Source organism: Rhinopithecus roxellana, chromosome 15, assembly GCF_007565055.1.
Source record: "Rhinopithecus roxellana isolate Shanxi Qingling chromosome 15, ASM756505v1, whole genome shotgun sequence".
NCBI classification, from domain to species: domain Eukaryota; kingdom Metazoa; phylum Chordata; class Mammalia; order Primates; family Cercopithecidae; genus Rhinopithecus; species Rhinopithecus roxellana.
The window spans coordinates 55,810,009-55,823,036 of record NC_044563.1 but is presented as its reverse complement, the minus strand read 5'-3'; the positions used below and the strand labels follow the sequence as shown (position 1 = coordinate 55,823,036).

Below are 13,028 nucleotides of genomic sequence, written 5' to 3'. Positions count from 1 at the left end.
TTGATTTGACACATCTGTGGGCTTCCCTAGGACAGAGAAATGGACTGTGAGCTATCATTCTCAGCAGTCCAGCAAATACACACCACTCTGGTTTCTGAAGCTCAAGAACACTTACTCCCAACATGAAATAATTCATTAACACCTCTGTATTCATTTTAGCCAGCAATAATAAGACAAACTGACAATTTATACCAGGGCCCACACAGTACATCAAAAAAAAAAAAAAAAAAAAAAAAAAAAAAAACACCTAGTTGGGTGAACCTTACATTTAATACTTTCTTAATTGTTTTTTTCTATAACCCAATTAGTAAACCACATACAAAAGACTCATCCTGAATTGTGAAGCAGTTTATCAAATGTTTTTTAAGAGAATTTAAACAAGAATGTTTTGACCCCACCAAAAATAATGTGCCTAAGCTTTAAACAAAATTCACATTTTATTTAGATTGAAATAAACTATACAAAATTGATTTTCTTCACCAAAAATAACAGCAATATTTTCCATATTTTTCTAGATAAACCACAACACTTATTTTTGTAGGTTTTCCAGGTTTTGCTTATAAATCAAGATGAGGCAGTAGATAAGAGTCATGGAAAAAGACAGAAAAAAACAGACAAATCAGTTGTCAGTATCCATGGCCTCTGATTCTGTCTCAATCATGAAACAGAAGTGTTCAACATATACCTGCTAAAAAACTTAGGAAGATGTAGGCTCCAGAAAGGAATGTAAACAGCAACAATGAGATGTGGAACAACAGCAGGCCTTTCCATTCAAACTCTGTCATTTGTTCCTTTAAGTTCGAGAAACACAAAATCTACACTGAAATCCTTGTTTGGCGAGCTCGTAAGCTTTTCTCCAGTAATTTCTTGTAACTGTCCAGTATAGATTTTTAGCACACTTAAAACTCCTATTAGTCAAAGATCAATTGTGGGCTTCACTATACCATTTTATAAAATGTATTCCTCCCTCCCACACCTCTTCAAAATATATTTCTTCGAAGAATTCATAACACCCAAGAAGTAGAGATCCACAGTGATAATAAATGTTATGTCTAAAATGACTTAACTAAAACAATTCCAGAGTGCCGTCAACAGAGATCACGCAGAAGGAAATACGGCACTTTCAATGTTCTCTTCTGGAAGGACAGGTAGGTCTTCAAAGCATGAGAGTTCAAAAACAGGGGCCATTTAAACAGGTAGATTACCAATGGCTAATGTATTCAGTGGAGTCCTATAGGCAAAGATATTTAGTGATTAAGTGGCCTACATACACCTTACGGCTTTTCTTCCAAATATCAAATATAAGAAAGCCTGTTTTTAAAAGTCCCTTAGGTATTTTCCACAGTTTCAGAATTATCTGTGGGAAGCTCTGACTTACTTGTATAGAGTTTAATATATGTGTCCACCATTAAATCCAGGTCATGTTTTATATCAAAATTTATGTTAAGCAAAGCCAAGTTACTCGACCTTTGGTCTGTCAAAGTGTTCCTCAAATATGCTTTAAGACGCTTTCGTCCATTTTCATATCGCTCATTCTCAACCTTCATCACAGGAAGAATACACAGGACCTTCAGCAATGCATACACATTAGGAAAAAACTTGATGTCAGGCAGGTGGAGGGCTTCATAGATGGTGGATGGAAGCTCTATATCTTTCCCCCTGTGTTTCCATTTGATTCTCCAACAATGAAGCTCGGCTGAGAGCGTGTCAGGATTGGGTAAGTCACTTCTATACATGTCAGCATGGTGTTCCTCCGATGTATTGAATTTGAGTTGTCCCATGACTGAGGGTACCAGAGACAAGCATTTAAGAGCTTTGAGGTGCTGTTCTGAGAATATATCTTTAAGTTCCTGAATAATGTGCTCCACTGTTGGGACACTTAGGGTTTCTTTATAGTAACTCTCAGAGGTTAGCTGAGATTCCAAGTTACCCTGGTGAGCTCTGCGGAATTTCCCAGGGAGTTTCATTTGAATATCAAGTTTGGTTGCCAAATTTGTGGCTTCCTCAAACCAAAATTCATGATAAACTTCAATATTTTCCATCACTTCGTTGAGTGAATGCAGTACTGCAGTCAAGCTACCAGCTGCAAAGAAGACATCAGAAGTTTGCCCCTGGAGATTTTTCCCAAAGGCTCTTGTAAAAGATAGGACATTTTTAAGAACAACAATAGTAACAATGAAATCAAAATCTGTTACTGCACTGCAGAGTACAAATGCTCGGCCAGCTATACAGTTATTCCATCTAATATTTGTGTCACTATTTATACCATCTAAACATAAAACAAGTGCTTGCAGGAGTTCCACTAAAATTTCAAAAGCATCATGCCTGCCTGTCCACTGAGAATGGCAGATTTCCTTCAGTTCTTTACCCCTTTCTTTACTGTTCTGAAAAAGAACAGAAATTACGTTGTCAAGTTCTAAAAGCAGTTGCGGTGATCGATGGAAAAAAGAACAAACTTCCTCAATTGTTCCTAATGCAACAGATACTCCCATAACAGGTACTGATTTTGCCAACCACGTATTTAAGGCACAGGAAGAGCAGAGTGTGTAGATAGCTTGGGGATATTTCTCTAAAAGTCTAGAAGCAACAACTTTCATTTTGGAAGAAAATCCACTAGACACAATGTAAGCCTGGCCACGACAATACTCCATATTTAATCCCCACTTCTCAGTTATCATAGTGTGAAATTTCACAGCCAAAATTTCTGCATCAGCTTCATAAGGCAGGAAGCCTATAAATTCCTCTCTTAGGTTATGAGATTCATCAACAAACCTAACCAACACAGGTAGGTGCTCTTCCCCTGCTATGTCCACTACATCATCAGTGATAATAGAAAAGAAGTGTGAGTCTCTCACTTCCCTGAGAGTTTCTTCTCGAATACAGCTCTCACAGATCTCTAGCATCTGCCTCTGCTGTGTTTTCGAACAAAACAACGTGTTAACTGCTGTTGTCTCAAATCGCTTTCTCAGAACCTCTTCACCAGAATTTATCCGACACTCTAGCAGTGCCTGAAAGTTATCTGGAGTAAAGAGACCTTCTGGGATTTCATCAGCCTCATGTCCATCCAGAGGTATGTTTTGCTTTCCCATCAGAATCAGTATTTCAAATAGAGATTTTAGGTATTCTTTGTTTTCCTTCTCTTCAAGGGTTAGAGGTAAAATGTCCTCATCTTGCCCTTCACCCTCTTCTTCACTGGGGTTCTGAGCATTGCTATTGTTGGTTTCTTTATGTTTCTGTTCCTGCTCAGAAGTTTCATCAACTGGAAAACAAAGAATTAATGTTACAAACAGGCTCAAGAAAAACCATACAAAACAAAAAATATTACACCTTTGGTTAAATATTTAAAATCCACAAACTCATTCATTCAATATTCATAGGGCATTTATTAGACTACAGACTAAGATAGAGATTAAAATTAGACACATTCTAGTGGGAGAGACAGTGTAAACAGATATATTTTAATCCTAGATGTAAATGCTGTTATAAGATAGGAATAATTTTTTTTTTTTTAAAAAGAAGAAGGGGGTCTCAATATGTTGCCCAGGCTGGTCTTGAACTCCTGGCTTCAAGTGATCCTCCCATTTCAGCTCCAAAGTACAAGGATTAAAGGTGTGAGATATCACATTCGGCCTAATTTTTAAAACACACTTAACAAAACATTCCACACATGTAATGAATGACAGTCCATGCCCTCAGAAAAACCAAGTGGGACAGAACTAATTACTAAACTACTGTGCTTAGTATTTTATATGCATCACATTACTCTCTCTTCAGGCAGGTGGTATCAACCCCACTTGACAAATGAGGTCACTAAGTAAACTTGCCCAAGATCACAAATACAGTTAGAAGAATGGAAGTAAAGTTGAAATCCAAGTGTGTCTGGCTCCAAGGTCCATGCTGATGCTGTTTTTATCAAACCATTATGCCACACATTTATATGGGAGATATGGGACAACTGTACAAACCAGTATAATATAAAGGAGATTAATGTAATTCTTAGGGCTAGTATTAGAATATCACACAGCCTAATCTCTTCATAGGGGATAGGAAAACTGAGGCCCTAAAGGCTAAACGCCCTGTCCATAGTCATACAGGTCACTGGTGTCTGCTGGAAAATAATCCAAATCTGAGGAGTCACAGTTAAAACCTAGTTCTCAGAACATAAGACTATGGCCGGGTACGGTGGCTCACACCTGTAATCCCAGCACTTTGGGAGGCTGAGGTGGGTGGATCATGAGGTCAGGAGTTTGAGACCAGCCTGCTCAATATGGTGAAACCCTGTTTCTACTAAAAATATAAAAATTAGCTGGGCGTGGTGGCATGTGCCTGTAGTTCCCGCTACTCGGGAGGCTAAGGCAGGAGAATCGTCTGAACCCGGGAGGCAGAGGTTGTAGTGAGCCGAGATCGTGCCACTGCACTCCAGCCTGGGCAACAGAGACTCCATCTCAAAAAGAAAAAAGACTGGGGAGGGCGGCAGGGAGAAACAAAAATTCAGAAGTTGCATTTGATGACAAGGATAAATAAGGGGTCATGAACAAGGAGGGCATTTCAGTTGGTGAGAATTATTCCAGCAAAAGCACTAAGGTAGAAGAGGGAAGCAGGCTGTCCAAGTACAAAGGGAAATCTAGTCTGACTGGAGCCTGTGTGAGCCATGCTTCAGAGCTTAATAAGGGTTCAGCAAAATGCAGGGAGCATCCTTCCCTCACCCCTCCTCAAATCAGATGACACTGCTATTCATCATACGTGACACAGCAGTGGTTCTATTCTAGGGAGGCTTCCCAAGCCAGAAAGCAAGAGGCTTTCCTGGATGCCTGCCTGTCTGGCTCCCTCCCTCTCTCCTCCATTGTTTCTCTACTTCCAATTAACTAGTACTAATTCCCTTGCTTTTATTTTTTTTCAAAAAGAAGTTCATTAAAGAGCAAAGAGTACAAAGTGAAAAGTGAAGTCCCTCTTCTTTTGGGCATCTTTCCTAGGTGTCATAGGTATACAAATTTCTTAAGTTCCCTGAATCTATTCTCTTTACTCTCTCTACCACTGCCTTAATTCAAGGCCTGTCAACTTTTATTTGGTCAGCTGACAGCCCAACTGGCCTCCCTGCCTCCAGTGTTACCTTTTGTAATCCAACAGAGTACTCTATGTATCATGGAAATCAGGTCCCTCTTATCACCTACTTACAAACCCCTAAGTGGTTTCCTATTGCTAACAGCCCACAAGTCTGCAAGTTCTGGCCTTTGGGGTCCTCTCTAGGCTCATTTTCTAACCATAATGAGTTATCACAAACTTTAACAACACTAAAATGAGTGTAGTTCCCCAAATCTAGCACCCTGTTTCATGCACAGAATACCTTTCCCTCTCTTTGCCCAAGTCCATATCTCCTCATCCATGAAGAGGGAAATAACAGTACTTATCTCAAGGCTATTGTGAGAATAAAATGAATTAATACAAGTAAAACACTTAGAACAATGACTTGGCATCAGTAAGCACTCAATAAAATGCTATGTTAATAACAACAGCAATAAATAGAGGAGGAGTAACTAATAACTGATAAGAAGAAAAACAGCTTTTAGCCCTCGTCCTTTGGTGACATAATTCGGGCATCAGCACCTACAGAAAGGCTGTTGTGACCACTACTCCCAGTGGCACTATGTGCCCCCACAGCATTTAGTCCTTAAACATTTACCAAGAATTCATTACGCACCACAACTGGGTGGACAGAAAAGAGATTCAGTGCATGCCTCTACTGTTGCCCTTCCTTCCCTACAATGGAGCACTGTGTGCCTGCCACCCCTCTACCACACTGAGAGAGGAGGCGTCACCTCTGTGAGGCCTGCATATAGCATAGTGTGTGGCATAGCACCACTCAATAAAGACAAACTAAAATTAGACTTTATTCTCATAGATAATTTCAAAACACAGGACAAAGTTGAGCACACTCTTACATCCATTCTCAAGGTAGGTTTTTGACACAGAACATATTTATTTGTCCTTACCAGGTCAAGGCCTTTTTAAAAGGCATTCAGAAGTTGAGTCATTAACACTATCACTTACTTTTTTTCTGTTTCAGTGTCCTGATTTCATCTTCACTCTAAATGTCAAGAAAAAAAAAGAGGAAAAAAAAAAAAAAACAAATCATCTTTAAAAAACTGACCTCTAGTCTATCATCTTAGACTCACAAATACAAATGTCTAGTCTGAGTCAATTTAATTCTTTCAAGAGGATAAATTCTTTATATAGATAGTATACATTCTTTAAACAGACAGACAATGAGAAAACCAGAATAAGCTGTTAATGACTCCAAGGTTATAACAAAGTCCTAGGGAGAAAAGAATACATCATTTTACTTATTTTCTACCTAAATCACCGTAACTTTGGGTTATCTAAGTGTTTCCTGGCTAATGAAAGTCACAAAAATACACCATGGCACCTGGAGTTAAATTCAAGAGGACACAAATCATCTTGCTTCCCAATTTAACCCTGGAGATGTCCCATAAGAAGGAGGTTGCTGAATCTCAGGACTCAACACAAAAGTGATGAGAAATCCCTGTGAAGGAGAAGGTGAAAGAGTACCAGCATGGAAGAGATACACAGAGCATAGTAGGCCAAGTGGCACCAATAGCGTTAGACAAAGGAAGAACTTTCCAGCTGCATCCTTTACTTTCCTTCCAACCCTCTACAATGCTTAAATCATAAGCCACTTTGTTGTTTTCCGTGGCAGAAAAGCAGCAATGCCAGTGACAGACAGCAGGATGCCTGTTGGGCAGCAATGGACATGGTGCTGATAACAAGAAACATCAGCAGGCTGGTCAACCTGGACATCCCCTCCTTATCCTATGGACTGCATGTTTATAAGGATGGCAGGTCAGGAAGAGTATGCCTGCTGTGAGATTATGTGAGGCTCTCGGAGGGACAGACTACAGGGAAATGATAGCTACAGGACAGCAAGTGATTGAGCTCCTCATCCTGATACATATTATACTTCATATCTATGGATTCAACCAACCATGCACTGAAAATGCTGGGGAAAAAATGGATGGTTGTATCTATCGTGAAAATGTGCAGACTTCTTTCTCATTATTCCCCCATATAACGCAGCATAATTATTTACATACCATTTACATTGTACTAGGTGTTACAAACACATAAATGTATTAAGCATCATAAATAATCTAGATATTACTTAAAAATGGATGGTTCTGCCAGGCACAGTGGCTCACGCCTGTAATCCTAGCATTTTGGGAGGCTGAGGTGAGAGGATCACCTGAGGTCGGGAGTTCGAGACCAGCCTGACCAACATGGAGAAACCTCGTCTCTACTAAAAATACAAAATGAGCTGGGCGTGGTGGCGCATGCCTGTAAATCCCAGCTACTCGAGAAGCTGAGGCAGGAGAACTGCTTGAACCCGGGAGGCAGAGGTTGTGGGGAGCTGAGATTGCACCCTTGCACTCCAGCCTGGGCAACAAGAGCGAAACTCTTGTCTCAAAAACAAAAAAAAGTTTGGTTGTGTCTATACTGAACACACAGACTTTTGTTCTTGTCATTATTCCCTGAACAATGTAATATAACAACTATTTAGATAGCACTACACTGTATTAGGTATTATAAATGATTTAAAGTACACAGAAGGATGTGTTTAAATTATATGCAAATACGACACCACTTTATATAAGGGAATCAAACATCTGTGGATTTTGCTCTCTGAGGGAAGGTCCTGGAATCAGTCCTCCATGGACACCAGGAAGAAAGCTGAAATGGAGGACTGTAATGTAGGTGTCAGTATTCATCTAAGAGAAGTCCCAGGAAAATAGAAATAAACAAATAGAGGGGAAAATGCATAATGAAAAATAAAAACTAAGGATTTCTCAGAATTTAAGATGTAAGTCCTCAGCTGTAAGATGACAAATTAAGGTACATAAGAAAAAAACTCACATCTAGATATAGGTTAGCCAAATTTAAAATGTCAAATATAAAGAAAACTTTTAAAAAGCTTTGAGGGAGAAAAAGATGATTACCTAAAAAGGAACAAGAATCAGGCTGGCACAGACTTCAATAGCAATAATGGATGCAAAAAAATCAGAAAGAATCAACATCACATAGACTATACGTATCCTCTGTGTATCTCTTAATAACATTTAAAATTTAAAATATCAAATCGTTTTTAAAAATAATTCCACATCTGGAAACTAAGAAAAACAATCCTGTGTTAACAAAATAGAGAAATTACAAAATACCTACAGCCAGATATGACAGCACTATCTGTCTAAAGTTGTGGGGTACAGCTAAAATGGACCTAAGAGACACATTTACAGCTTTGAATACACATAAATATGAGCTAAACATTCAAGAAGCTAGAAAAAGAGTCAAAAAGTAAATCACCCTAATCAAGGAAAAACCAGTAAGAAAACCAATATTCACAAGTACAACAATCACTGACAAAACTACTGGTTCTTTGAAAAGATTATTAAAGTTTCATAAACTTACAACATTACAAACATTAACAAAACATTAACAAAACACAAGAAGAAAGAGAAAACCAATAAAGATATCAGAATGGCAATCAAAACTTTCCCTCACCCACCCCAAGCCCTCTAATGGTTTTACCAAGTTCTACCTTAAAGAGCAGATAACATCTACCTATACAAATTTTTCTAGGAGAAAAAAAAAAGATATCCAACTTATTTTATGATGGTAATAGAACCTTGATATTATAAGTGGATAATGAGAGTACATGAAAAGAAAGTTACAGGCCAAGATTCACAAATGTAAAATCCTAAATAAAATACTGACCAATTGAATCCAATGGCATACAAAAGCAAACAGACATATTGCAATCAACTAGAATTCATTACAGAAATGCTGATGGTTCACAGAAAATCCGTTAGTATTACTCATTGCATTAAAGAACGAAAAAAAATGAACTTTTCTATTAGATACATGCAATGAAAGCATGTGATAAGTTAAATACAAAAACGGAATATAGGTCAGGTATGGTGGCTCACTTCTGTAATCCCAGCATTTTGGGAGGCTGAGGTAGGAGGAATGCTTGAACCCAGGAGTTTGAGACCAAAGTGGGCAACATGGCATGATCGCATCTATAAAAAAAAAAAAAAAAAATACAAGCACACACCTGTGGTCCCAGCTATTTGGGAGGCTGAGGTAAGAGGATTACTTCAGCCCAGAAGGCAGAGGCTGCAGTGAACAGTGTCTGCCCCACTGTACTCTGGCCTGGGTGACAGAGTGAGACCCTGTCTTAAGAAAACAAACAAAAAACAAACAAGAAAACTCTGAATATGGGAGTAGAAGGGAATTTCCTTAACTTGATAAAAACTATCTAACAATACCAACAGCAAACATTACACTCAATGGGGCAAGGCAAGTATGACATTACTAGAATTGTTCAACGTAGTACCAGGCATCTTGACTAAACAAGACAGGCAACAGAAAAAATTAAAATAGTAAGAACTGAAAGTGACAAATTTCTCCTTATTTACAGATGATACAATCAGTAACAGAGGAAAAACTCAGAAGACTTATTAGGATTAATTTAAAAAGAAGTTCTTCAAAAGTGCTGGAAACAATTTCAACCAGAATATATCATCTATACCAGTAAGAACCATAATGTATTTAAGAAGTGATCTAAGGAAGAATGTATACATTCTCATTTAAAGAACTGTAACAAAAGCCCTCGAAATTTTTCATTTTCTGTACTCCTAAAAGTATTCTAATATTCTTTTCAAAAAACTAGTATTTAGTTTTGTCAATGACTGCTGTTATTTGACAGGTATTTTATGGGATTTTTTTTCTATTCATGGATGGAACTAGTTAATACTTTACAATAGTTTATACCATAATAGTAAACTAGTAATATTCGTTTACTAACATTAGTAATACTAAACTAGTAATAAACTAGTAATAAATTTACAATTGCTAATATTGTAAAGATGTCAATTCAAAGCAATTATAATGAAAATCCCAAAATAATTCCTAGGAGAACTTGACAAAAGGACTTTCAAATTCAAAAGCCCAGGCACGGTGGCTCACGTCTATAATCCCAGCACTTTGGGAGACCAAGGCGGGCAGATCACTTGAGGTCAGGAGTTCGAGACCAGCCTGGCTGACATGGTAAAACCGTGTCTCCACTAAAAATACAAAATTAGTCAGGCATGGTGGTGAGTGCCTGTAGTCTCAGCTACTCTGGAGGCTGAGGCAAGAAGAATTGCTGGAAACCGGGAGGTGGAGGTTGCAGTGAGCCAAGATTATGCCACTGCACTCCAGCCTGGGTGACAGAGTGAGACCCTGTCTCGGGGAAAAAAAAAAAATTCATATGGAGGAATAAAGGTCCACAAATAGTTAAGAAAAAGGTTAAACAATCACCTGATTTGAAAGTTAGATATATTACAAAGCCAAGGTAATAAAACAGTGCAGTATAGTTGCAAACAAATAATACAGTGAAATGGAACAGAACTCCCCAAAACAGCCTTATGTAAACTTTTTATATAACAGAGGTGGCATTTTACACCAGTGGAGGAAAGGAAGGATTAACAGACCATATTGGGAAAACAGTTTCTCTACAAGGAGAAAAAGTTATTATAGATCCCTACTGTATGTCATACAAACTCCAAATGGATAAAATATCTAAATATGAAAGGTAAGCATAGAATAAGGAAAATCAGATAAATGCTATCTTTAAAAAGCACACAGTAGGTGAACTGATAGAACATATATTAAATACACTAGCATGGACACCAACTGGTAGGGGAAGGAATGGTAATGGTAATACTGGGTGAAGAATGAAAAATAATAAAGCAAAATAAGGGCCTTGCTAGTGGCAATGATGACAGAAAGCCATGGACTAAGGAGTTACTATACTTCTGTTCACCTAAGGTCAACAAAATACAGATAGGTGTCAATCCTCAGAACTGAAGGATATCTAAGGAATATAAGAATATGTGTAAATTATGCCATAAACAGAGATTTCAATGTTTTTTTTTCTAAACTCTGTCCATATTTAATAGCGACAGAAGCCTTATCTTTAAAACATTCCATGTCTCCACTTTTACACTTTCCCTCTCTTTATTCCTTTGTGCTGAACTCTGGAAACACCTCAGCTCTACTTTCCTTACTACAAGAGAAAAGGTAGTTTTCTCCTTCTTCCCCAGAAGGGAATGAGCTAGTGGCCTATAATTAACAGCACACTCTGGACCAACTCAACAAGTATCAACTGGCTAAATTTGAGGGAGATTTTCCAATTTAAATACTAAAACTCATCATCTCACATCCAGGCCACTATTTAACAACTATAACATTTATTTCCCATTACATTACTTCTGAAATAGAGAGTAACTTGGATTAATTTAACATAAATGCATCCATATTTGATTTCATAGTATTATGGGGGAAGGTGGGAAAGGTGAAAGTACATAGACATACCAGTTCTTTTATTCGTTTTCTGTGTCTGCTATGTGGGTTGTTCAAATGACTGGTAAGATCAAATATTGTTGGTATTGCATTATCTCGAAGAACTGTCCTATAAGGACTCTGAAAAAGAAGAACGTGTTAATTCAGAGATGATCCTTATAAATACATTATACATCAATAAAATTCTATGTTAATGACCTCCACAATATTCCTTCAACTCCAGCTCTAAAGTATAGAGACTTATAGAACTTGACGTCAGTTCAGGTCAGTCTACTATTTCCAACAGTACCTGCATTTGCCCTTCTGGTAATCTTATTATAAATTAAGAAACTGAATTGAAGGTAGGCATAAAACATAAAATATGCTTGCATTTTGCGTATCTGTTTCTAATTCGGCATCCCAGCTACTTTATCTTCCTGTCCTTCCAAGAGCCCACCAAATCTACAGGAGGCACAAGTCTCCCAAAATAATCTGTACTCTTGTATGTTCCATAATAACGCATCCCTATTTTACCTAATGTTCCACTTTTGCTAATATTACTGAGAAGTATCAAGGCACAGTGAAAGTATTGGACTGGGACCCAGGAGACCTAGGAACTAGTCCAAACTCTACCAGTGAGTGACTCACTAAGACACCTTGGCTAAATTACTTTCCCTTTTTGGGCCCCAGTTTCTTCTTCTGAATAAAATTCTGGTATGGAACTACATCAACATTTCCCAAAATGAAATTATTCACATACTAGCGATCATAATGCTTGCCATTTCAGTTATATTACCATCTGTATTTTTACACAATCTACTCACACTGTCTTAAGTAATAAAAACTGTAGGAAGAATGATCTGATGTTTTTATCTTATGTTTTTAAAAATTTTACGTTTTTAACACATATTACAAAACTTCTAAAATAAAAATTGATTCATGTGCCACATGAAACCAACTCTCACACCACAAGTGATACTGATATACATAATCACATTTTTGCAAATGCTAATCTAGGTATTTCTATATTTCTTTCAAGTCCTAATGATCTTATGAAAGAATGATCATACTCTACCCTACTTCCTGTTAATTTCATCCAACTTGGCTAGAAGCTGGATATATACTTAGATGGTAACAGCCCTACTGCCAGCCCTGAGGAGGCTGGGTAAGAGACAAGAAGCTTATTAAGAGGGAGAGTAATAAATAGCTGCTATTACACTCCTCTCAGACAGTCCAGAGAAATAGTGCCTTTAATTTCTTCCTCAATTTGCAATGATAAAGATAAAACATACTTCATTTAAACAAGCTTTCTTGGAAGCAGTGATTATTTCAAAATATCTAAGCATGTTCAAAGAACATGCCAAACAAAAATAACAACTTCTAAATTTGTTCACCCAAGGAAGGGAGGTCGGGAAGACATGAAGGGAAAACATGTATCTAAATGGAACACACTATCTTGGGTTGTACCCAAAGAGTTGTTAAACACATTTGGGATGAATTTCTATTCAGAGTCAATATTTTCTAGTTCAATTCCATGCCATAACAGAAAGCACAAAGATAATTCTCTGACTTCCTAGTAACCCTCAACTTCTAGTTCTGGGCTCGTGATCCTGAGTCTACCAGGGAGGCTGAAT

The 13,028-nt window shown here is 37.7% G+C and overlaps 1 protein-coding gene across 2 annotated transcripts in view; it reads right to left on the bottom strand.

Annotated features, from left to right (window-relative positions):
* Positions 1–418: 418 nt before the first annotated feature.
* The window catches only part of THAP12 (THAP domain containing 12), a 30,903-nt gene continuing 18,293 nt past the window's right edge, over positions 419–13,028 (bottom strand). For both annotated transcript variants that reach the window (XR_004053614.1, XM_010366782.2), the window contains 3 exons: positions 11,428–11,535; positions 6,049–6,085; positions 419–3,259 (listed from right to left, as the gene is read on the bottom strand). Coding sequence is in view for 1 of the 2 variants with exons in the window: in XM_010366782.2 (XP_010365084.2) it covers positions 1,329–3,259; positions 6,049–6,085; positions 11,428–11,535 (2,076 nt within the window). In the remaining variant the exon portion in view is untranslated. The remainder of the gene's footprint in view (positions 3,260–6,048; positions 6,086–11,427; positions 11,536–13,028) is intronic.